Source organism: Aspergillus karnatakaensis, assembly GCF_047715665.1.
Source record: "Aspergillus karnatakaensis strain CBS 102800 unplaced genomic scaffold BJY04scaffold_11, whole genome shotgun sequence".
NCBI classification, from domain to species: domain Eukaryota; kingdom Fungi; phylum Ascomycota; class Eurotiomycetes; order Eurotiales; family Aspergillaceae; genus Aspergillus; species Aspergillus karnatakaensis.
Genome location: NW_027395723.1, coordinates 282153 through 303868, shown reverse-complemented (window position 1 = coordinate 303868; position 21716 = coordinate 282153). Strand labels below are relative to the sequence as shown.

The 21716-nt window shown below is 51.3% G+C and overlaps 9 protein-coding genes across 9 annotated transcripts; 5 read left to right on the top strand and 4 right to left on the bottom strand.

The window, feature by feature from the left end:
- Positions 1–533: 533 nt before the first annotated feature.
- On the bottom strand, positions 534–1172 carry BJY04DRAFT_15629 (uncharacterized protein). The gene is made up of 2 exons (XM_073708968.1): positions 958–1172; positions 534–899 (listed from the first exon to the last, which is right to left on the bottom strand). Exons 1-2 carry the CDS (start codon positions 1059–1061, stop codon positions 635–637), a joined length of 369 nt encoding a protein of 122 aa, XP_073574007.1. The 5' UTR covers positions 1062–1172; the 3' UTR covers positions 534–634.
- A 2968-nt stretch (positions 1173–4140) lies between these two features.
- BJY04DRAFT_15698 (FHA domain protein) lies at positions 4141–7480 on the bottom strand. Its single transcript, XM_073708974.1, has 4 exons — positions 6790–7480; positions 6521–6726; positions 6337–6469; positions 4141–6278 (listed from the first exon to the last, which is right to left on the bottom strand). The coding sequence occupies exons 1-4, from the start codon at positions 6818–6820 to the stop codon at positions 4441–4443; spliced, it is 2208 nt and encodes a 735-aa protein (XP_073574006.1). The 5' UTR covers positions 6821–7480; the 3' UTR covers positions 4141–4440.
- tom70 (putative mitochondrial outer membrane translocase receptor (TOM70)) lies at positions 7258–10126 on the bottom strand (the record flags this gene model as incomplete). The annotated part of the gene is made up of 5 exons (XM_073718314.1): positions 7258–8237; positions 8288–8761; positions 8813–9584; positions 9658–9740; positions 9808–10126. The coding sequence occupies 5 exons, from the start codon at positions 10124–10126 to the stop codon at positions 7981–7983; spliced, it is 1905 nt and encodes a 634-aa protein (XP_073574005.1). The 3' UTR covers positions 7258–7980.
- Positions 10127–11982: 1856 nt separating this feature from the next.
- On the top strand, positions 11983–13325 carry BJY04DRAFT_183104 (MSF1 domain protein; the record flags this gene model as incomplete). The annotated part of the gene is made up of 1 exon (XM_073710413.1): positions 11983–13325. A coding segment is annotated over exon 1 (791 nt), but the record flags the coding sequence as incomplete, so codon positions are not given.
- A 28-nt stretch (positions 13326–13353) lies between these two features.
- On the top strand, positions 13354–15389 carry BJY04DRAFT_183103 (uncharacterized protein). The gene has a single exon (XM_073710412.1). The coding sequence runs from the start codon at positions 13455–13457 to the stop codon at positions 15303–15305; it is 1851 nt and encodes a 616-aa protein (XP_073574003.1). The 5' UTR covers positions 13354–13454; the 3' UTR covers positions 15306–15389.
- Positions 15390–15400: 11 nt separating this feature from the next.
- Positions 15401–15834, top strand: BJY04DRAFT_183102 (uncharacterized protein). Its single transcript, XM_073710411.1, has one exon. It carries the CDS (start codon positions 15514–15516, stop codon positions 15724–15726), a length of 213 nt encoding a protein of 70 aa, XP_073574002.1. The 5' UTR covers positions 15401–15513; the 3' UTR covers positions 15727–15834.
- Positions 15835–16712: 878 nt separating this feature from the next.
- On the top strand, positions 16713–17992 carry BJY04DRAFT_15613 (uncharacterized protein). The gene is made up of 2 exons (XM_073708962.1): positions 16713–17383; positions 17433–17992. The coding sequence occupies exons 1-2, from the start codon at positions 16822–16824 to the stop codon at positions 17678–17680; spliced, it is 810 nt and encodes a 269-aa protein (XP_073574001.1). The 5' UTR covers positions 16713–16821; the 3' UTR covers positions 17681–17992.
- A 13-nt stretch (positions 17993–18005) lies between these two features.
- On the bottom strand, positions 18006–18902 carry BJY04DRAFT_183098 (Calycin-like protein). The gene has a single exon (XM_073710410.1). The coding sequence runs from the start codon at positions 18667–18669 to the stop codon at positions 18040–18042; it is 630 nt and encodes a 209-aa protein (XP_073574000.1). The 5' UTR covers positions 18670–18902; the 3' UTR covers positions 18006–18039.
- A 506-nt stretch (positions 18903–19408) lies between these two features.
- Positions 19409–20997, top strand: BJY04DRAFT_225988 (phosphoesterase superfamily protein; the record flags this gene model as incomplete). The annotated part of the gene is made up of 2 exons (XM_073718313.1): positions 19409–19969; positions 20015–20997. 2 exons carry the CDS (start codon positions 19409–19411, stop codon positions 20822–20824), a joined length of 1371 nt encoding a protein of 456 aa, XP_073573999.1. The 3' UTR covers positions 20825–20997.
- Positions 20998–21716: the final 719 nt, after the last annotated feature.

The following is a 21716-nucleotide window of genomic DNA, read 5'->3' as shown; positions in this document are numbered from 1 at the left end:
TCCACTACGGTCCCAAACCCCCAGTCCTACCTGACCTACCTGGCTCTAATTTGGTTAGCACCTAGCCTTGGAACAATGCCAATGTAATGCCATGTAATCTCACATACATGTATGCATGCAACGCGGCTTCGGCTGGGAAATGTAACCCGAGATTATGTATCGTATAGAGGGCGGGATTGGTGGGATGTTGTTGGTTAGTTCATTGGTTTTAAATGCTAGGGTAGAGAGTTGGAGATTGGAGTCAACTGGGACTGGAACTGGAAACTGAAACTGGGTGGCTAACATACTCATAGCGTAGATGGTGTACTGGACTGGATTGTATATACATGATATATATCTGATCTGAACTCGAACACTAGACTGGCTGCGTCGCTCCTGTCCCTGGGCTGCTGCTCGTCCGAACCTCAAGACCGGACCAGCATAGCATAGCATAACTCCTGCCTCTCCGGGCCAACCATAACCAATGAAATGACAAATTAGATTGGTACAAACACATCAAGTCGACAACAAGTAACAAGTCAATATAGGCATAGAAATGAAGTAGTCAACCTCATACAAACCCCCGGCCCATCCGCTTTCTTCCCATCTGCTATCTATTCACTCCGGTTCTCTTTACTGACTCCGTAAGATGAGGCTATGACCTCCTCGTATTTCCCTCCACCTTCCCACTCCCCGGCCCACCATCCCGATCCCCAACCCTCCGCACGGAATTTGGGTTCGCGGCCACGCGGTCATTATATGACGAGACAGACGTGGATGAGCTCCTGCTCAGAGACGCGGGTGTGGAAGACTCTGATGTGACTGCTGACGTGCGCCGATTGACGGCTGTTGCTGGGTTGCAATGTGTGCAGATGAAGATGTTGAAGCCGCGGCCGCTGCAGCTGGAACAGACGGATGTTCTTCATGGTGTTAGTATAAAGTAGAAGAAGAAGGTAGGGTAGGTAAAAAAAATCAGACCTTGGAGCGTTGCCGGCGCAGCTTCGGCATGTGAGGACTGTTCGTCCGCCGATGCAGGAGGTGTGTGTTGGGTCGAGGTCGAGGGAGGATGCTTGGTTGACCATTTTGGTAGTCTTGTAAGTTGGCGAGGTTGGTGATCTTGTATAGAGATGGAGGTATGTTGTTGTATGAGGTGAATTAGGAGTCGAGGAGAGGGAAGGTCCAAGACTATAAAGTTCAAACGTTGGAAGATCCCGCGTGGTGAACCGATATCTATACCCTGGGGTCCATTTAAGATTTATCAATCAACGCAAGCCCTGTCGATGGCTGAATCAATTAATAATACCTCATGGCATGATAACGCCCAAGAAACCCACTACTCGACCATTGGCAATCATAACCCGCCAGGACTGGGTGAGCTTTGTCTGCAAGCGAACCAGGCAGCTCCCTGCCTCGTGCGAATCGCACTTGCCGACAGCACAACAACCGTGAGCCCGTGATACGTGCAGGCACAGGGTTCCTGATCCAAGTGGGCTCGAGTCAAGGGCTGCCCGTCCGATTCCGCCTCGGGCGCGCCGAATGGCACCCCGACATCTTACACCATGAGGGAATCCACCGAGGGAAGTCTCGGTCAAATCGAGAATCCCTCTGGTAAGCCGCACCAATGGCACAACGTCGGACGGTACGGCATGTACCAAGGATTCAAGGCACGACCGCATAATCAGCCCCAGATGTCCAGGGACGACCGGGTTATCTGGGTCAGGCGAGCGCAGCCAGCAATATGGCAGCCTATTGCGATGCGCTGAAAGCGCGCACCTTGGGTCATCGATGGTCCGTAGAGCCGGAACGCAGACTGGCTAATATTATTAGCCGACTGTTGTCAACTAGACTAGGGTACATCACACTGCACGTCAAGCGCAGCGAGACTCCTCGACAATGTCAGTCACAGACAGGGCACCAGCAAATGGGAAGATGCGGCGTAAATTAAGCAGCCCTGCGAGCTGATAAAGTGGGGCATAATCTGGGTCATCCATCGAGAAAAAGGGTTAATGGGGGGAAAAAAAAAAAGAGGAAGCAGCAAACGTATACCACGGAAGACAAGGCCGAAGCATGGCAGCCACGGAGAGCTGTGCGACTTGACTGGCCAACAATCGGCAACACTGACAGGCATTATAGATCGCTGAAACCTTCCAATTAGCTGAAATACCAGGTTTTGGCCCTTCCTTAAGCAATCCACAGCCGGAAAGCTGCAGCGGGGTATACGAGTACGATCTTAAGCCCCAGCCCGAGATACGATCAGTCGCAGCGGCAGTTGTCGATAGAGAGCAGTGTGAGACGATCCGGTAACACGCCGAATAAGCAACCGTCCTGGATTATTTTCTGATGCATTGGGATCGAGTCAGGTGCAATCATGTGCCTCATGCTGAGTTATAAAGCCATTTCATCATGCACCAGCCGTGAATTTCGCCGGTAGGAGAGATGCTGGCCGTATGAATTTAAGGCGCAGTGGCACCTTGGTTTTGAGTTTGGACTCATCTCAAGACAACATCGGGCCCGCTCTTGCCTACTCACTCCTAACTCGCGAAGAAGGGAATCCCAAGTCGACCACCCTCATGCATAATTGCGTAGGGCCGTGTGATGACGAGGACGATTTGGGTTGCGATATATGAGCCGAAGGATTGGACTACTGCAATTGCAATGGCAGTACCCCAACTCGATGAGAGAACCTCAAGCGCTGGGTGGAACGAGCGTGATGGGCTAGAAAAAGCAAAGAAACAGAGGCATTTTGCCCACCGCAACTATATTGAAGCGAGCATTGTTCGGTCGAAATCTGGTGAGCCGGATAGGAAGGCGTTGAGTAGCTCCTCCTCAAACGAAAATGGAAAGAGAAGCGACTAGATACTGTGGTCTCGTGGTGCTAGAGTGACCGACTCCTGAATGCTCAGCCATCACGCTGAGGCCGCATGCAACTATCCGTCCGTCCTGCAGACGATCGATGAGACCCCAACGCTGGCGTCGCGCAGTGATTGATCCACGTGAGCCCGGAGAAATCAACCAGCCTTTGCCGCTCGCATTTGTAAGAGAGATTAATGTTATATTATCCAAGCCAATCACCTGAAGTTACCGTGTTTTGTGCAAACTGTGATAGGAGTTTGGTGGCCCAGGACCCTAGAAACGATGTGAAACAGAACTGCCGAGGATGTATCCCTTGCAACTGTTCCATGCATGTATTGTTCAGGATAGACATGGATACTATGAAGTTGTCCGATACAGTGGGTTGGTGGGAAGGTTTCCGGCCAAGGGTTGAAGTGCTACTGCTCAGCACCACGGTGGAAGAGGGAAGAGGAACAAGAGACGGTTATTACTTCCGAGTCACCACAAGGTTTTTTGGCTGCCAGGGACGGTCTAGTTCTGATCGTCTTGATAGAGGCCGATTCGAGCGGATGGTTTCGCCTCGGAGTAAAGCAAGAAGTTTATTCAATCCCCGGGCCCGATTTCCAGCCTTCCAATAAGATGAAAGAGGGAAGTATGTGACTTGAAAATTACTTCTGCCTCTCATCCAACGCTAGGGAATAAGCGATCTGCAGGCGGCCGTTCAAAATCACGCAGTGGACTGGGACCTGAAGGGGGAAATTCGACGTCGGACGATGTCATCGCGATTGTTCTCCAGCTGAACATGGAGGCTTTGCGCCATCAGCTCTCGGCGCGAGAGGCAGGAGGGGAGGGAGGTACTCTGTGCTCGGTTCTGAAGTCAGGACTTGGAACTGAAATCACTCACGACGACTTGATGCTTGCCTCCCTCCTGCTGGTCGCTCAGGGAACACAAGAGAAAGTCACACAAGGACGGCACCCAAGGCAGGCAGAACCCGATCAGCTGATGAGAACCTCCTGTGTGAACTGGTGAACTTGTGAAGTGGCCAAGTCAGACCATATCGGGGTTTCTACTCCGTATGTATGCAGGTTGTAACATATTCCATCACACAAATCATATTCATCTCCGGTGCATGACTGTCCCGACACTCGAACACCTCACATTTTGCGTGCATCTCAAGGGGTAGAAAAAGAAAACAATGAGAGGGAAGGAAGAGCTGGGACTCGGGAGACCTCAAAGGCGGGGAAAGACTACAGTAAGGTTGATGGAATGGAACACATCACATCTGCTACTACAGAAGCTACTGTACGCCCTCATCGACGCCCTGGTATTGCCGTCTCCTGATATGCTGGAAATTCTTCAACTACCAATTCTGGCAATCTCTCTAGCTTAGTTGCATTCGTTGTAAGCACCAACAAGATAGACACGTAAGAGCGGAAATAAGACAGGTCATCGGTGATGTGCAAAGACAAGGGTAACAAAAGAAATCGAAGGCGCGTAGTTGGAGAAAGAGTGGAGAAAAAGCATCATTATCGAAAATCGACCTAATCAATCCCTAGTACCGTGATCCCAATACCTATTCAGTAACGCCACATCCATCTTCATTCCTCATCCATTTCTCATCGAATAGCCTACGCAAAGTAGTCCGCAGGCAGCGAAGCCAAAGCTGCAATGGTTCCTACTGCCCCGACCACAGCTCCAAAGATAGCAGTTGCTGCATGAGTTCCAATGCTTCCCCGGTGAGACGTCTTGACCAGTTTCGGCGGCCGTTCATCCTCTTTGGCAACCTTTGTGCTCTCAGGGATGCTCACAGCTGTAAGCTGCGACTCTGAGCTGTTGAGGATCGCTGCGATGGCCTGGGGCTGCGCATCAGGCAGGTTAGTATCATCATCGGTGAGTTTCGTGGCATCTGCAGGAAGATCTGTGGAGAGTACGTGGCTATCATTGTAGCTTTCTTTGGTTGGCTCCGGCTCCATTTCTGCTGCCTTCCTCTTCTTCAGAGATGAAACAGCCGAGCCAGTACTCGTTGTATTCCAAGCGCTCGTCGCTGATACCGCTGCGCTATTTGGCTTAACATTTGAGACACAAGAGGTGCGGGGTATCAACGGTGCTAGTGGATCCATGAATGGCATAAGATCGGGCTTGGGATTGCTATTTAGCATATACATTGACGAGCGTCCAGCAGTGGTCGGTACCGCTTGGCTTGTGGTGAAAGGGCCGTCATTATAAGACGTTTTCGAAGGGTATGAGCTCTGGCACGCTGGAGCGAAGGGATACCTCGGCAGATGTGGTGGGGTGTAGGCAGCACTGGAGAGAGCATTCGAATACTGATCAGGCACAGGCGTGCAATGTGGGAATGTAGTCTGTGTATTTGGTCCAAGGCTCGGCAGGATATGAGAGGGGGGCGGAATGTTTATGCTGTACGGGCGCTCGACATATAAGGCTTCGCCTTGCTGGGGGCCCGTACCACAGGACCGGGTGGTTGACTCGGGTATATGCGAAGCTGGAGTGCTGATTTTCTGTGGATCAACTGCGGCAACAGCTTGTAGTTCATCTTGTTTCTCTGGAGAGGTAGCACCAAGGAGAATTTTCTTTCTCAGCTTGTCAAACCCCTCGGAAGCTTCAGCCAGTCCCGCTTGGCGCGGATGAGTTGACGCGTGAGAGTTGATATCATAGGGACTGCGCAAGGAGTCAGTGACAGCCTTGGTTCCCGCAAGAATGCCCTCCTCCAAGCCCTCATCAACATCCTCCTCTTCTTCTTCAATCTCATCGTCGTCCTCCTCCTCGTCTTCTTCATCATCATCATCATCTTCCTCTTCCTCTTCCACCTCTTCGGATTCATCTTCATCCTCTTCATCAATATCAATTTCCTCTTCGTCTTCCTGGCCATCTTGGTCCCAATCTTCAGGGCCAGCACTAGAGTCCTCGTCTGAGCCATGAGCAAAATATTTATCATAGTACTGATTCTCTCCGCTATGCTCATCGGAATCGTAACCAGCAGACGGTGGCGTCATCCCTGGTGTCACTAACGGGTCGACACAGCTCATGGCTCCACCGTTGCTTGGTTCAACAACGGCTTGGGATGGTTGTTGCGTGTTAGCAGCAGGAGGGTCCGCAGGTCGGGCCTCTTTTAACTCGTTGCTCTTCAGAGGAGATGTCGCAGGAGATGGAACTTCAATCACTGATAGACTGTCCTCAGATTCGGAGCCGGCACCAGAGACATTTAAGTCAGAACCCTGATCGCCAGTGAGGTCGAGAGTAACTCGATTATCTTGTATAATTTCACATTCCACAACATCATCGTCATCGTCGTCAGGAACGCGGAAGGTATTGTTAGTCCGGCGGGATTTCAAGTAAACTGTCTCGCCCCCTTGCAGGTTCTTGGAGACCCCATCGATCTGTGAAGCAGAGGTGGTCGGCGTTTCTATCCACTGGAGCTCCAAGCGAACTGCAAGCGGTGGAAAGGTTTCTAGGAGATGGTCAGACAATAAGCCTAGCGTGAGAGAAAGAAAGACGGTAGGTCATACCAGAACCTCGAACAACCTCTACTCCGAAAGTAAGCACATCATTGTCGGATATCGTGACGTCTTTATGGTATTGTACGTGTTTTCCATTCACATATGTTCCATGCATGGACCCAGGATCGCAAAGGTAGACGAGCTGAGCAAGACATCGTTAGTAAAGCAAACAGATGCGTTATGCCTAACGTACCTTTTTTTCCAACGACACTTTGAGTATGGCGTGGTTCCTAGACATGACACGGGAGTCGAAAAGTGCATTATTGCTGCTGGGTGCGAGGTTCTTGTTTTCACGCTTCGATGCTCTACCGATATTGATATGATCAGACTCGGGGCCGATGGAAAGAGAACGCTTAGGGTGAGGATCCGAGAGATCGTGGGAATGGAGAATGACAACAGCTTTGGAGTAAGAATAGGTCAGCTGAGAAGTTTTGATGGTCGAAAGGACTAGATCTGCCATACCTCTTGTCTCCGTCATGGTGTCTTTGCGCATAGAAGTAAGCTGTGATCGACAGAAAGGCGTGGTCGTCAAGGACGAAGCCAGAGTGATAAACAAACCTAAAGCTCGAAGACGGCGGGTACCAGAAGAACCCTATGATAGATATCTAGAAGAGGATATCGAGTCTTGATGAAGTTGATGAGTACAGCGCTGTGAGTTCGAGAGGGGTAAACTATCAAGCCCGGAGTCAGCCTGAAGACAACGGGCGGTGGCTTGTCAGGCAGACAACACAGACAGGCAGACGTCCGACCTGAGGCCTAGACGAGAAACCAAATCATCCAACCGAGTATCAGGAGCAAGGTGAGGCTTCGAGGTAGCGAGCGGCCTCGTCGAGGATGTGCGATAGCTGGTGATTAGGAGTAGCGGAACGGGCGGCCGGTGATGGAGAGGGGTGAGGAGGATGACGAGCGTGACTCTTGGGCGGAATAACTCGCATAAAGGAGGCTCAGCTTAGGTAACACCGAAAACTTGTCGAGAACGGAACGAAAGCAAAAGCTTGAGCTGAAGGGGAAGTAGATGAAGATGACAGCAGATTCGAAGCGACAAGAGCACAGCTAGAGTGAATAGTTAGTTACTGTCCAGCAGTACTTCGATAGTAACTAACTATCATACAATGAGGGGGATAAGGCGCCAGAGTGGATGACTGATAAGCTGTTGGCAGACCAAGTGGGGCAAATCGATATCAGGTGGACTTCCGGCGATCCTCCCAGGATAAGAAGCTGGTAAGACCCAAGGACCAAGGTCCTACCAGGTCACCACTGACGCGCTCTTCCTTCTAGACTCTAAAAGGTTCAACTCTATCCATTATTACCTAGGTAGTCTTCTTCCTCCACTATGGTACATACATGACTTTGTCGTCCAGCCCCCAGGTTTGGAAAAGAAAAAAATAAAGAGAAAAAAAAAAAAAAACAGATCTCCTGAGGTCTGTCGCTCACCCCATTTTAAGAGTATAACACGATCATCAAAGTGGAGAGAACACAACATATAAAGCCGCATATCAATGTCCAAAAGAATACAATCAAGTAGAGGGATCCGTATAATAAATACACTCACAGGTGAAGAACCGACCAAAGCATCTCAACAGGATTAAATCAGTATTGCCAGAGATCAGCTCAACATGTCTTCTGGGAAGTTAAACAGGAAGTAAAAACGCCCTACAGGCCAGCGGGTCCGCCGGGGCCGCCGAAGCCGGCGCCCATGCTCTGCAGGCGTGCGGCAAGCTGTGGGTACTTCTCTTGAACCTCGAGCTGGGTTCGGGTTGCCTCGGCGTAGGAGATGGCGTTGACAATCTCCGGCTCGGTACGGGCCAGCTCGGCAGCACGCTCGAAGTATTTGAGTGCCTGGGAGACCTTGCCCTGCTGCAAGAGCAGTTGAGCCATTGTACCGACAGCGATGTCGCACTCGGGGTCAACTATGTATTGTTAGCGCTTTGCCGGAGCCAGATCGCTGCGGTTGACTTACTGATCAAAGCCTTCTGGCACAGTTGCTCGGCCTCTTGGAAGTCATGCTTCCATTGGAAGAGGGCAAGAGCCTTGTTGATTAGGGGCAGAACGTTAATCCCCATCGGCTTGCTCTGTTTCTCCATCTCAACAGCCTTGTCGAACTTTTCGATGGCTTCGGAGAAGTTCTGCTGGTCGAGAAGCAGTTCACCGTAGTAGTTGTAGACATCAGGCACATCCTCGAAGTTCTTGACAGACCTCCGGAAAGTGGCCATCGCAGAGGCAACAGAGCCCATCTTATATTGTGTGACACCGAGTTGAATATGAGAGTAAATAAATGTGCGGTCGAGATCAATCGACTTTTGGTAGTCCTTCGCGGCCTCCGCGAATTCGCCGAGGATGAAGTGGAGCTGCGCACGGTGGTAGTAAATATCGGGGTCGTCCTTGTTGTGCGTGATAGCAAGCTCAAAGTCGTCTTGAGCAGCATCCTTGTTGCCTTTCCAACAGTAAGAATAAAGCTATGCTGCGCGAAAGAAAATTAACTTACCTAGCTCGAGATGCAAGCTAGCACGCTTAATGTAGCTCTGAACCAGCGAGGGGTCCAATTCAATGCTCTTGTTCAGGTCGGCCAAAGCGTCCTGGGCGTTGCCCTGCAGATATGTGAAGGTGGCGCGCTGGTTCAAGGCGAGACCCTCGAACTCACCCAATTCGCCGAGCTCTAGAGCCTTGACGAAAGAGGCGGCAGCCTCCTCATACCCATCACCCGTCTTCAGAGCCATCGCAAGCAGACCCTTGCGAAGCTCAGCCTTTCCAGAGCCCTCAGCAAAGTCGGCAGACTCGTCAAGACCCTCGGGGAGAGACTTGGGTCGGAAACTTTGGAGATAGTTGGAGACGAACGTCGGGCTGGGGAGCTTTTTGCCCTTCGCTTCCAAGATCGCCTTGCCCTTCTTTTCGGCGACCTTCTTCAGGAGTCGCTCAAGGGCAACACGGCTGACTTCGTTTGAGAAGCCGTCAATGATGCAGCTGGCAGTGAAGTCAAGAAGAGCTTCGCTGTACTTCTCGAGATGCTCGTAGGCGATAGCGCGCCTGTTGAGGGCCTTGACGTACTCGCTATCCATGGCAAGTGCGGCGCTAGTATCCTCGACAACCTTTTCCCACTCCGATAAAACATTGTAGCAGGCGGCACGGTTCGAGTAGAAGACGGGGTCGGGTTTGCAGATGATCGCCTTTCCGTAGAGCTCAATGGCCTTATTGTAGTCCTTGGAGCCATAGGCCTTGTTACCAGCCGCCTTTAGTTTTGCGGCATATGCTTTGCGGGTCTATGAGTGAAGAAAAAAAATTGTATCAGCAAACAGCGCCGGTGACGTAAGGGTCGATTGAAATGAAACCCACCTCCTCGTCCAACTGCCCAACGGTCGCCTCGTTGACATCGGGGATATCATCTGAAGGCGCTTCGGATGCCTTTGCTGATTTATCTGAAGGGGGAAAAAAATCGGTAAGCATGCGCAAACGGTTGCGGTGCGGAATCAGGAAAACTCGCACCATCTTGAACAGAAGCTTGAGCCTTCTTTTCTTCCTCGGCCTTCTTCTTTTCCTTCCGTCGCTGATTCTTGCTCTTCTTCTTCTCTGTGGGGGGAGTACCGGCGGATTTGCCGGGGCGGTTTGAGTCGTTGAGGTAGTAAACGACACCCGCGCTGGTCACAACAACGGCAACACCGGCAACGGTATAAACCAGCGCCTTATTTTCAGACACCCATTTTGAGATGCGACCCCAAACTGATGATGTAGAAGAGGCAGGAAGGGATGTAGTATCAACAACCACGTTCTTCGATGGATCGGGCAATACTGAGCCGTTGGACATGATGACCGTGGAAAGGAACCGGGTATGCTTCGCTGCGAGTATTGCCTTGTTTTCTGGTGTATTCTGTCCCCTTTTTTCTCGTCGGAATAACCTGCAAGAAATGGTTTACATCAGCTCCGAAGGCCGAAGAAGGAATTGAGCTTGTGGAAATGTGACAGACCGTGCAGGGTGGTTGGCAGTCGGCCGCGTTCTTGTCTGGATTGGGAGATTGAGAGAGAGGAAGCAAAAAGTTATGCTACGGGTTTGGCTGGTGTTCCGGCAACGCAGCAGTGGTTCCGAGCTCTGGTTGCAGGTGTGGCCCAATCAAGAGCAGGCAAAATCAATGGCCAGCTCCTGGCTTACTCCACTACCACCCATCACCAGATGAGAGTCGGAGCTCGAAGCGTCGTCATTGGGTCTCTCTCCAACAGACAGGGCCTCAAATGGTGGTGATTAGATGACCTGTCCATCTATTTCTCGCTCTCCCGGACTAACAGGACGCTTGCTAACTGCCCAGTGCGATCTCGGCTGAGTCCGGACTCGCTGCACGTGGATAGGTCAAAAATGCTCACAAATCCAGCTTCGAAGTTTTCCAACCTGTGAACAATGTCTTCGCAAAACTTCCAGATCATCTCCACGCTGCGCTACGATCCTCATTTCCCTAATGTAGTCGCTCAACGAGGCGGTCAATCCTATCCTGACCCGCTAGTCACCCCGTACTACCTCCTCCCTTACCACCAAGACCGCCTCCGGAACGCTGCTCGCTTCTTCCACTGGGAACATGCCTCGAGGTTCCTCGATAAAGACCTCGCCCAATTCGCACGGTTCCTCGATAACTACATACCTCACAAAGGGAAGCCATGGCGCGTGCGACTGATCCTTGATCGCAACGGAGAATGCAAGGTCGAAACCAGCCCTGCTGCACGCATCGACCTAGAGAACTTTTTGGTTCCCTTTATCGTCAACCCAACGCCTACACCATGGCGGATATTCGTCGATACGACTTATACGGTTCCATCTGGGCTCACGACTCATAAGACGACAGCTCGCGACGACTACCTGGCTGCGCGAGCGCGTGTGGGGTTAGATCCTCGACAGGACTCCGCTGAAGTCCTCCTGGTGAACCCCAATGGCGAGATCATGGAGGGCAGCATTACAACGCCGTACTTCAAGCGCCGAGAGGAAGCGGGACACGACGTGCCGGCCTGGATTACGCCCCCGCTGTCAAGTGGTGGGAACGCGGGGACGAGCAGGCGTTACGCTTTAACGCAAGGCTTCTGCGCTGAGCAGGTAATCAAAACGCAGGATCTTATTGATGGCGAGGTATGCCTGTTGAGCAACGGAGTGAGAGGATTTATATTCGGTCAAGTTGTGCTCAAAAGGTTCTAGGTCGCGTGCTTTTTAATTTGTGCAGTAGCTGCAATTGTGGTCTTCGTATCCACACAACTTTCGGTCCTGGTTAGTCTGGGGATTGACGATTTCGGGGTTATCAATCAGCTTTCTATCTCAGCCATACTTTTTGAAAACTATAGTGTTCGGAATCAGGGTCAAATATATATAGATATATATAAATCACAAATACGATGGGTAGCCTATTTACTGTACAACCTGTATGGCGTCCGTGTCACATTCCCATCAGATTAGATGAAGCACAACCCGTTCGACCTGCATCTACACCTCCAATTGACTCTACAATGGCATGGTAAATGATGTCAATACCCGCTATCCAGACCGATCTCATGACTCTGGAGCATTGGCCTTGTGGCACCACATCACGTGACTCAAAGCATCACCCCGCGTTTACGAAACAGGCTTAGCGGCCAACGGCCGCATGGAGCTACTGGCAGAATTCGACCACCAGGAGGCTGATCCGCGCCGAAGAAAAGATACGGTCATTGAGCAGACGACCTCAATCGCCACTCCACGTCAACGTTCACCATCACACCATCTCCATCTTCCCTCTCCCATTGTGCAGTCGCAATATTTCTAAAAGGGTTTGAACAGTGACAGTATATGCATTGGCAATAATGAAGTTCTTCGAGAACATCTATACATACGACTATTCCTTTCCCGCCGTCTCCCTCGCCTACTTCCTCCGTTATCCCAACCCTTACTCGAGACATGTCTTGACTACCGATGTCATTGATCGCTATGTCGATCCGAACACGCAGCGCCTTCATACGACGCGCATTCATCTGAAAAAGTCGAAGGTGCCGGCTGGCATTCTCAAGCTTCTTCCGAAGGGTATGGGCGGTTCCGACAGTTCCGGACAGAGCTATATCTTGGAGACGACCGTTGTTGATATCAAAGAGGGCTGGATGGAGTCAGAGTCACGCAATATGGAGTGGACAGGGATCCTGAGTGTGGTGGAAAAGCAATTTTACAAACGCCAGGCGTTGGAGGGTGGATCCGATAAACTCGAGGGTCTCTTACTCGACAACAAGCGGAGTGAACAGACTACAGTCAACACTACTGTCACTTTTCGCTCCCGCTTTGGACAGGGCAAACTTCTCGGCCGCAAGAAGACAGAGTCGGCTGGAGATTACGAAGAAGAGTCTCCCAAGAGGGGATTCTTCACTTCGTTGTCTACCGCGGGTATTCAGCGAACTATTGAGTTGATTGGACTGAACCGCACTCGTGATGCTATTTTGAAGAGCAAGCAAGGTATGAACGTTGTCCTAGAGCGTCTACGGAGCGGCGGTGTCGTTGGGGTCCTCGAGGGTATGCGTCAGGACAGGGAGGCAGCCGTCCTTGGAGGAGAAGGTCCTTGGAAGCGTGTTTGGATCAACGGACATTCTTCCGATAACGATGATACTAACTGACCGCCACCTCCTGGCATAATTTGAAAAGAACCATGGCAACATTGATACGGCATTGAGCGAGGTGCATCGGCGTTTGGGATCTCACTTTTTTCACATTGACACTCTCCTACTACCTTGTCTTTCTACCATTATTTTTCATTTTCTGCACATCATGTGCTATCAGAAGCGTGCCTGCACTTCATGTACTCGACGAGAATGGTCAAAAAAACTGTGTATACTAGAATAAGGCGCAACACCCGATCCGGTCGCTTCATACATTTGAGGGCACCTTTGTACAATATATCGCTTCTACTTGGATCATCAGGTTATTGTAGATTTAATCCGATTCTTCTGCACATGTCTTCTCCAACACAGCCATTCAACAAACCCTGGCTCTCGAAAGGGTCAAATCTGTACCGCTGAGTCAGCATCTGCCACCGTGCGGAGAAGAGGGCCTCTTTTTCCTCGGTGAACTTGACTTTGAAGTTGATGAAAGCACGGAACAAGAGACAACCCCTGACTCCACGGTCTCTCAGTCTGACATCCAAATGCCTCGTGAAGATGCAGTTTGGAAGCTCAGTTCTATGCTCACAAGAGGTCGCGCGTACCTAAACTCGCCGCGAACGCCCCCTTCTCGACGACCTCCACATTCGCATTCATTATCGCAACCAACCACCAGTGACCAAACCGCACTGCCCGCAGAGATATCTCCGGCTGTGCCGAATGGCGGAAGTGCTATCGCCGTCGACAGTGCCTCTAACAAGGAGCGGCTGAACAAAATGATACACAAGAAGTCGGCCGGGGCAAAAGAAGCAGCAGCAGCACCACCCTTACACTTACACTTCCTTGAAAAGCATGCTCAGCCGGTGGAGCCTAGTCCGGAGGTTTCTGACCTCATTGGGCGGTTGGAGAATCTTCTGAATGGATCTCATAAGGTACCTGCGCCGTCACCGAAGTTTAATGTTGGGATTAAAGAGGTGGAGGACGAGAGAAAAGAGGAGGGCAAGGGGCGTACTGGGAAGAGGGAGAAATCGACTCAAACAGAAGTTGAGCAACTACTATCTCAGCCTCGCCCGTTTCGCGTTCATACGATCCGCGACCAGGACGTCGCAAAAGGTCTCGTCAGCACTGCTGCAGCGGAAGCCCCCGTACGACGTTTTGAAGAACAACCACAACCTACGGAGAAGGAAACACAGCTGGGTCAGCAGGGAAAGGCTGATAGCTCTTCACTGGAGCCACAGGTACTTGGAACCCTCACGAGCCCTTTCGGTAGCGATGCGCCTAAGCATGAAATTGGCAGCCAGGATCACGTTTCTCCTAGCTCTGTTGACTACGAAGCCGATAGAAAATCTCCCAAGAAAATATCTAAATGCACGAGACTTGTGCGCGAAGTTCGTTCTCTCGAAGACCGCGTGCGCAAGCTCGAGCACCTGGTCATGGACAGCAAAATTCATGCAAAGTTTCTGGCTTTCAAGAGTGAAGCAGGCCATGGAAGTCATCCTGATCGAAGTCTCAAAGATCCAGATAGCCCAGCAAACGTAATTACCGGCCGGGATACTGAATTGGCTGTCTACAAAGCCGATGTGGAAAGTTCGGGCGAGTCTGCTACTGATGCTCAACACATCAAACCGCACTTACAAGATCAGACAGAATCATTACCTCCACCGTCTCAAGATGTCGTTGATGGCCAGGAGGCCACTTTTTCGAAAGGTCCTACCATTTATAAGATTTTCCAGGACTGGATCCCAACATACAGCGATAAACCCCAAACGCTCCTTTACAAGATGAGGATCCTGGCAACTTTCGTCAAAAGGAGCCGTAGCGTTGCGGAAAGGGTGCCACGCTGCCATACCCAATTGCAATTGGAAGAGGCCGCGAACTACGCACTCTTTGGAGCGGGGAAGCAAAATCGAGTATATCAGGAGTGGTTGAATGAGCGTAAAGGTCTCCTTGCTCCTGAAATGGCCCACTATAAGCTTGACTGGGATTGGGAAACCGGGGTTGCGCCCGTCAGGCCAGGAACTGGTCCCCAGGCGATGCAGCGACTCCATGACTATGCTGCAGTGCTGGACATAATTTTTGAAGGCTCTCGATGCTCCAAAGCTACCCCGGAACATGTCGTTTGGGTTGTTAAACATAAGCCGCACTTCAAACGTCTTATGTACGCTCTAGCTGATAGGAACGAGCGAGCGCTCCGGGTTCAGGCGCTCTATAAAGAGTTTCATAGCCAGCCGTTGATTTTGGACCACATCTTAACAACAAGTAATATGATAGTTGATCGGGAGGTGCATAAGCTAGGCGAGATCTGTGATCTAGGCAGGGTGCTGAGCCTGAGAGAGATTTGGGGCATCTCTGACCTATTGTCAGAGCACAAGAAATCTCTAGAAGGCCGAGCATAATGATGTATATTTGGAGCATGATTGGCGTTGCCCCTTGGGAGCTTTTATTCTAAACCTTCTGTATTTATATGAATTGGAACTCACCTGTCTATCAGTGGCTATCGGTTTTCAAGTAAGGTCATTGGTTCTGAAGTGCAATTTATCCTTGATACCCTGCTTGCAGCATCAGAAAGACCATGATCTTGCCAACTATGGTCTTCAGGCTCGAATGCTAGGTAAACACGTAAAAGCCAATAGCAACTCTGCTCGTCAGCCCGCCGTAGGGCTAGGTATGTTCGTCCAGGCAAGCTGCTACCTTGTACTAGTTATACAGAGTACATTCAACCAGATAACCAGCTCTTCTTCAGGTATACCTCCGGTCAATTGTTTACTCCATGGTCACTATTTGTATCGGGAGATAACCATTGATCGACCAGCTTAGCAGCTAGCTCCCATCACACATAGCAGACTGTAGATCCAACGAGCTTCGTTGCGTCATCGACAGGCACAGATTCCTGACCGAATGAAATGAGGTCAGCGAGAATGTTTTTTTCCGCAAGGACCCTGAAGGGACCAATGAGCAGCCCTAGCCGAGTTAAGTGGGGTCGACGACACGCCAAGAGCGCCACCTGATTCAGGGCAGGGCAGGTTTCGATGCAACGACCTTGCTTGATCTTACGGTGTGCTGACCAGGTTGTTTTCGGTAGGGTATCAATTTGGCTTGGTTGCTCATACAGATATGATTCTCTTTTTGTAGACTAGGTTCGACATTAACTCGCAGCAAAGCCCTCCCATCCAAATTCAAAACGACCCTGCAAGCGATCTCCACCGTGAGATGCCTGATTCGGAGGGGTCGATGCGGAGTCAGCCAGTCACAGCCATTCAGCAGCTCCGCCAAGCGCACCAGGGAGGCCGCTAGTGTTTACTGCGACCAACCTGCGCTTATCCAGATTCCAACTTCCCTGCCTGCGACTGCCAGCCAGACAGACAGACAGACAGTCACTCCGACTCTTCCATCACCGACTCCCTGCCTGTGCTCTTTCGCTCCAAAGGCCGGCTTCCAACCATCCGCTTGTTGTGCTTTTTCTCCGCCAGCTGTCCTTATATAGTGCTTTGTTGTCGTCTCCGCCTGCTTCTCTCGGTTCTCGCCCTTGATACCCGCTTAACCCCTTTACTACGACAAACGACAACCTGACCTTCTTCGCGACTCGACTTGAGCCTTTAACAGGGGAATCACCATTACGCACTCTGGTTATATATAGGCGGCTATTGTTATTGTACTGGAAATCTGGCGCGCGAGTTGACGGCACTCGTCCCATATAGCGGCCTGTTCGACATAGAACTACCTCGGGCGGGCGATATCGTGTCACAGGCACCACGGATCGGTTTACTTCTCGCCGGCTGGGTTATATTACTCCGCTCGCACCGCATTCTCGCATCACGAAACATACAACCTACACGCAGTAGGATGCCTTTTGCCCTGGTTAACTCCCTATAAGTGAGCCTTGGAGGCAGTTGCTAGACGACTGCTACATCAATGGCTGTCCTTTTCAGATCATGGTCGATTGCCCGACCGTACCTACTTCTCCTCACGCTCATAACGACCTTCACAACCCCTGCGACTGCCGACTTATGTTCCTTCTGGGACAGCGGATGCGTCGACCCTTTAGCACAAACTGCCATCTCCCTCAGTTTTCCTCCTCTCTTCTTAGCACCTCTGAACTTCTACTACGCCTTTGATGCCGACGCGCGAGGGAAAGGCCAGGAGCCGATGATCAAGGCGAGCTACTGGGTCAAATGGCAGGCCTCGATCAATAGCTCGATCATCGATATCAACCGTACGTCAGAAATCGCGGTACGCGTCGGCAATCTCACGGGTACGCCGTCGGGCGCAAATAATGGATGTGATGGTGTCTGGGGCTCCCAATGCTCGATCAACATGAAGCACTTCTTCCAGCAGGCGCTGTTTGAGCTGATGAATACCGGAAAATCCTACGAAAACCCTCTCGACACTCTGATCGGGTCGTTCCATGACCATCCACCACCCATTGAGAACTGCCCACCGCCGTTCTTTGATGTTCAGCAGTTTCCTGTCGACCGTAAGTTCCAGAGCATCTGCCACCTGGATCTTCTAACATGTGATTATAGAGTTCGCGATCGAGATCGATACCGACCAAACCACAATCATCAAAGACAAGGGCAACAGTGAAGACCCGTGGTCGACGTGGTTCATTGATAACATGACCGCCGCTGAGCAAGCGGAGCAGGTCGCCGTCGGAATCATCAGTCGAACGCCGACGTATGGGGCACCGTTGCCATCAAGCTATAGCGGAGTTGACATTGAACTTGTCTGTGCTCGAGCACCGTCGCCGGGCAGCTCCTCCAGCGATGATTGATGAGACTCGAATTTGAGACGCTTGCATGCGTTATATGAACTCAAACCGCAATATGGACCATCAGTTCTTACCGGCGAAACCAGGAAGTCTTGACTATCCTTGTGGCCGCGACATCAGTCGCACATCTGAACAGTCAGCACATCGTGCTCTCACTCGCTCAATGACCTATATATAGATAGGTCCCGCCCTACGGCAGAGTCATGCAAGTCACCAGGACTGCAGACATCACAACACGCCACTGCTTGAGCAGTGCACTTCGCCAGCCGAAGTACAATATAATCTGTATATAATCGCATCTATGGCACATACATCATTACTTTTAGCCATTTATACAACATTTTGAGTTTCTCAATCCCATCTCACATAGTATCCCACCCTAGGTCGATCCCCTCCAACCCTCCCAACCCCCAGAACTTCTCCACCACATCCGCCTGCTCACTCAACAACACCCTCTCCCTCTGATTCCCAATGCTCGCCAGTCCCCTCCACCTCTCCAAATCCTCCTTGTTTCGTTCATCCCCCTTCACCGCCTCATTGCACTCCCAGTGCCCTTTCGAGAACCCCAACAGCGTCGTCACTTTTCCGTTTGGGATATCATAGACCAAACTACAGATTGTCCCGGTCTCCTCGAGCCAGTCTACCTGCCACAGCTCGTGCGCCCGGATACGTTGGTATGTTGCCGCTTGGAAGTTCTTGCGGCCGGCCATGGGGCCGCCGTGAATGGCGTAGATTATTCGCCTGGGCGAGTGGAAATACATCTCGTAGCGCCATTTCTGGATCTCTTGGCTGTGACTGTCACTGTCATCAAATGGAGAGGGTGGTTTGACGGTGTAGTCGTAGATTAAGTGCAGGTTTTGGAGGTCGGTTTCGAAGGTGGAGATGGATTGGGTTGGCGGGGTGGTGGTGGTGTTGGGGGTGAGGGCTGAGGGCATTTTGGTATATTTGCAGACTTGTGTCTTGTTAGACGGTGAGCTTGTTATCGCTTGCATTGTAGATATTTTCTACTGCAGGTTTAAAGCCGGGAGAGCCGGCATGATATCATGAGATGGTGGTTGAGAATGGTGTTTCCGTGGTTCACTTGTTGTTCCTGGAATACCACCAATCTCTCCATGTCAACAACCTCGACAAATATCTTGATAACTATGTACTTTATGGTTGCCTGATGGAGTATGCTGCCGATGTCCATATAAATATGGAGTACTCCATCTACTGCATCGGCCAATGAGAAAAAATGCAATTCAAACACCCCAAGCGAGGTGTGGCAATGTCCAATGAATTGGCCGCCTGTTCCCACGACCTGACGATCATCTCCCTTCAGCCCAGAACCAGCCAAGTCCTCTTGTGCAGTGCTTATCATTGCTTGACTCTCCTACAAGAATCTTACCGACCTCGTTTATACTCAGGTACCCCCGCACCCCGTTGCAACATCGCCCACGCTTGAGCGCCTCGTGCACTTCCACTTTTGTTCCATTGGACATCGCTTGCGGCCGTCTTGAAGCCGCGTCCCACAGCATTCGCGATGACCATGATCAGCATCATTCGGTCTTCATATGGTAAAGACCGCTGCTGTCGCGATGCATCACAGCTTCGTCTAGCTGCACGTGGGTTGGAGTAAGCAAGGGACAATCTCGCGCTCTTGACGAGCGGCATAGCTATTGGGCTATAAAAGCTGCCTCAAATCTTTAGAAGTAAGTACAGCAGCATCACCAAACTCCTGCCACATTGACCATGCATCCTAGTGCTCTCCTGGGTCTTCTCTCCTTCGCTGCGGCGGCCCTCGCCGTGCCTGCAGGCCACCACCAGCCGCACACGAGCCACTCCATCAAGAACCTCAAGTCGCACATCAAGAATGTGGTCATTCTCGTCATGGAGAACCGCTCCTTCGACAACATCCTCGGCGGACAGACCACCAAGGGGCTCGAGAACCCGCTCCACGACGGTCCGTTTTGCAACCCGTTCAACCTGACGGATCCCTCGGAGGGCTTGGCTTGCACTGCAGCTAAGAGCTTTGACTCTGTCATCAATGACCCGGACCATGCTATCTACGGCAACAACATCCAGTTCTACGGAGACTACACTCCTGACAACGCGGCTATTGCTTCTGGAAAGCTGAAGGCTCACAACAAGGGCTTTGCCCACGAGCAGATGCGTCTGTATGCTGACGAGGCCAACAAGACCGACCTGGTGACCCAGGTCATGCACTACTACACCGAGGAGCAGGTGCCCGTCTTGACCTCTCTTGTCAAGAACTACCTCACATTCAACCACTGGCACTCGGATATTCCAGGAGTAAGCCACCTCTATTCTCTCTACTAGCCTTCACTAATTCCCCAGAACACAAACCCCAACCGCGCGGCCCTCGTCTCCGGCACCTCCCACGGCCACGGCCTCAACGACGCCGGCTTCGACAACCACGAGCTACCCAACCGCTCGCTCTTCCAACAACTCACCGAAACCAACCGCACATGGCTCAACTACGTTGACCCGCTAGGCGGCACCGGTCCCGACGCCGGCTTCTTCAACTGGACCTACGCAACCTCCAACGACGACAAGATCGTTCCTCTCGCACAGTTCTACGACGACGCCGCCGCCGGCGCCCTCGCAGACCTCACCTACCTAAACCCCTCCTGCTGTGGCGTCGGCACAACCTCCATGCACCCCTCGGGCCTGATCTCGGACGGCGAAACATTCATCAAATCCGTCTACGACGCCCTCCGCTCTTCCCCGCAGTGGGACAACACCCTCTTCATCCTCACCTTCGATGAGAGCGGCGGCTTTCACGACCACGTCCCTGCGCCTCTTGCCCCGAGACCCGACAACCTCACTTTCACGCTTGAGACTCCCAATGGAGAGGACTATACCTTCCCCTTTGACCGTCTTGGCGGCCGCATTCCGACTCTGCTGATCTCGCCGTGGGTTGGCAAGGGTGTTGTCGAGCAAAAGGGTGTGAACCATAACAAGGAGACGGTGAGCTACTCTGCGACGTCGATTCTCAGGACGCTGGGGTATTTGTGGGATTTCGAGCCGTTTACGCCTCGTGTTGAGCATGCGGCTTCGTTTGAGCATTTGATTCGGAGTAAGAAGAGGGGGGATACCGTTGAGGTGTTGCCGGAGCCTGAGCCATTTAAGAAGGCGAAGGTTTAGAAGTTCAGGTTATGAGTGATGAGGTATGGACATGGATAAAGATATGGTACTCGTAAAATGGGTGGTCATCAGATCCCCTAAAAATAGAGACGAAATGCGGTACTACTACAAGATATTCCCGATCAGCATATTCTATCTGATGACTACCTAGCCGAGTAGCAGCGACGACACCAGGAGTGATCGGTGACAGTTTGTTTTGGGCCATTTCATCTCCAATGCTGTCTTGCTAAGCGGGTATCGCATTGCGCTACCTCTTGGGCTACTTCTGGTCTGACACTGATCAGGGCCGAGCCCGGCCCTATCTGAGTATTTTTTGAATGGGCTACCTAGTTATATATCCGGGCTACGGGTAGTCCCTAAACTATCTGGAGAGCCGCATGGTAGATATCGTTTTCTTCCTTCAGAAGGATAACTATGTTCCTCTCAAGGACCAGCGGACTTGAAACCTTATCTCAAGGTAGCAAAGCCATTAACGGCTTCAGCAATATCCAGGAACTATGAATCTCTCTAAATCGTCTGACAGATGCTCTACAAAGTAGCGCACTGATCGACACAAGCTTCATTCTGATTAGGCGCTTCGTAAATATATACCTCAGCCGGCCCCCACCCCAAGCTCAAGCAAAAGGGCTGCACTAACACATTTCTTATTTCATCCCTAGACTTTGATTTATGAAGCACCGCTCGCAACCTCATCAACTCCCAAAGCAAACATATAACAGTGGGTCAAAATGTCCTCCTTCCACATTTTCCCATTCAGCCTCGACAATCCCTACGCCTTATCCCTTGACCGCAACGGACCGTTCCCTGTTCTCGTTCGTCTCCTCACGAAGAAGAACCCTCCAATTCGTGATCTTGATCTTTCGGCTTTCTCTGGGAAGAGGATTCTTCTTAC

Excerpts from the sequence above, each read along its gene's own strand:
- BJY04DRAFT_15629 (XM_073708968.1), bottom strand. The coding sequence starts at position 1,061 with ATGGTCAACCAAGCATCCTCCCTCGACCTCGACCCAACACACACCTCC. Across the intron at positions 900-957 it reads TGCGCCGGCAACGCTCCAAG|AACATCCGTCTGTTCCAGCT; the intron begins GTCTGATTTTTT and ends AACACCATGAAG.
- BJY04DRAFT_15698 (XM_073708974.1), bottom strand. The coding sequence starts at position 6,820 with ATGCGCAAAGACACCATGACGGAGACAAGAG. Across the intron at positions 6,470-6,520 it reads AAGTGTCGTTGGAAAAAAAG|CTCGTCTACCTTTGCGATCC; the intron begins GTACGTTAGGCA and ends TGTCTTGCTCAG. Across the intron at positions 6,279-6,336 it reads AGAGGTTGTTCGAGGTTCTG|AAACCTTTCCACCGCTTGCA; the intron begins GTATGACCTACC and ends ACCATCTCCTAG.
- BJY04DRAFT_183103 (XM_073710412.1), top strand. The coding sequence starts at position 13,455 with ATGCCTCGTGAAGATGCAGTTTGGAAGCTCAGTTCTATGCTCACAAGA.
- BJY04DRAFT_183102 (XM_073710411.1), top strand. The coding sequence starts at position 15,514 with ATGCTAGGTAAACACGTAAAAGCCAATAGCAACTCTGCTCGTCAGCCC.
- BJY04DRAFT_15613 (XM_073708962.1), top strand. The coding sequence starts at position 16,822 with ATGGCTGTCCTTTTCAGATCATGGTCGATTGCCCGACCGTACCTACTT. Across the intron at positions 17,384-17,432 it reads TCAGCAGTTTCCTGTCGACC|AGTTCGCGATCGAGATCGAT; the intron begins GTAAGTTCCAGA and ends ATGTGATTATAG.
- BJY04DRAFT_183098 (XM_073710410.1), bottom strand. The coding sequence starts at position 18,669 with ATGCAAGCGATAACAAGCTCACCGTCTAACAAGACACAAGTCTGCAAA.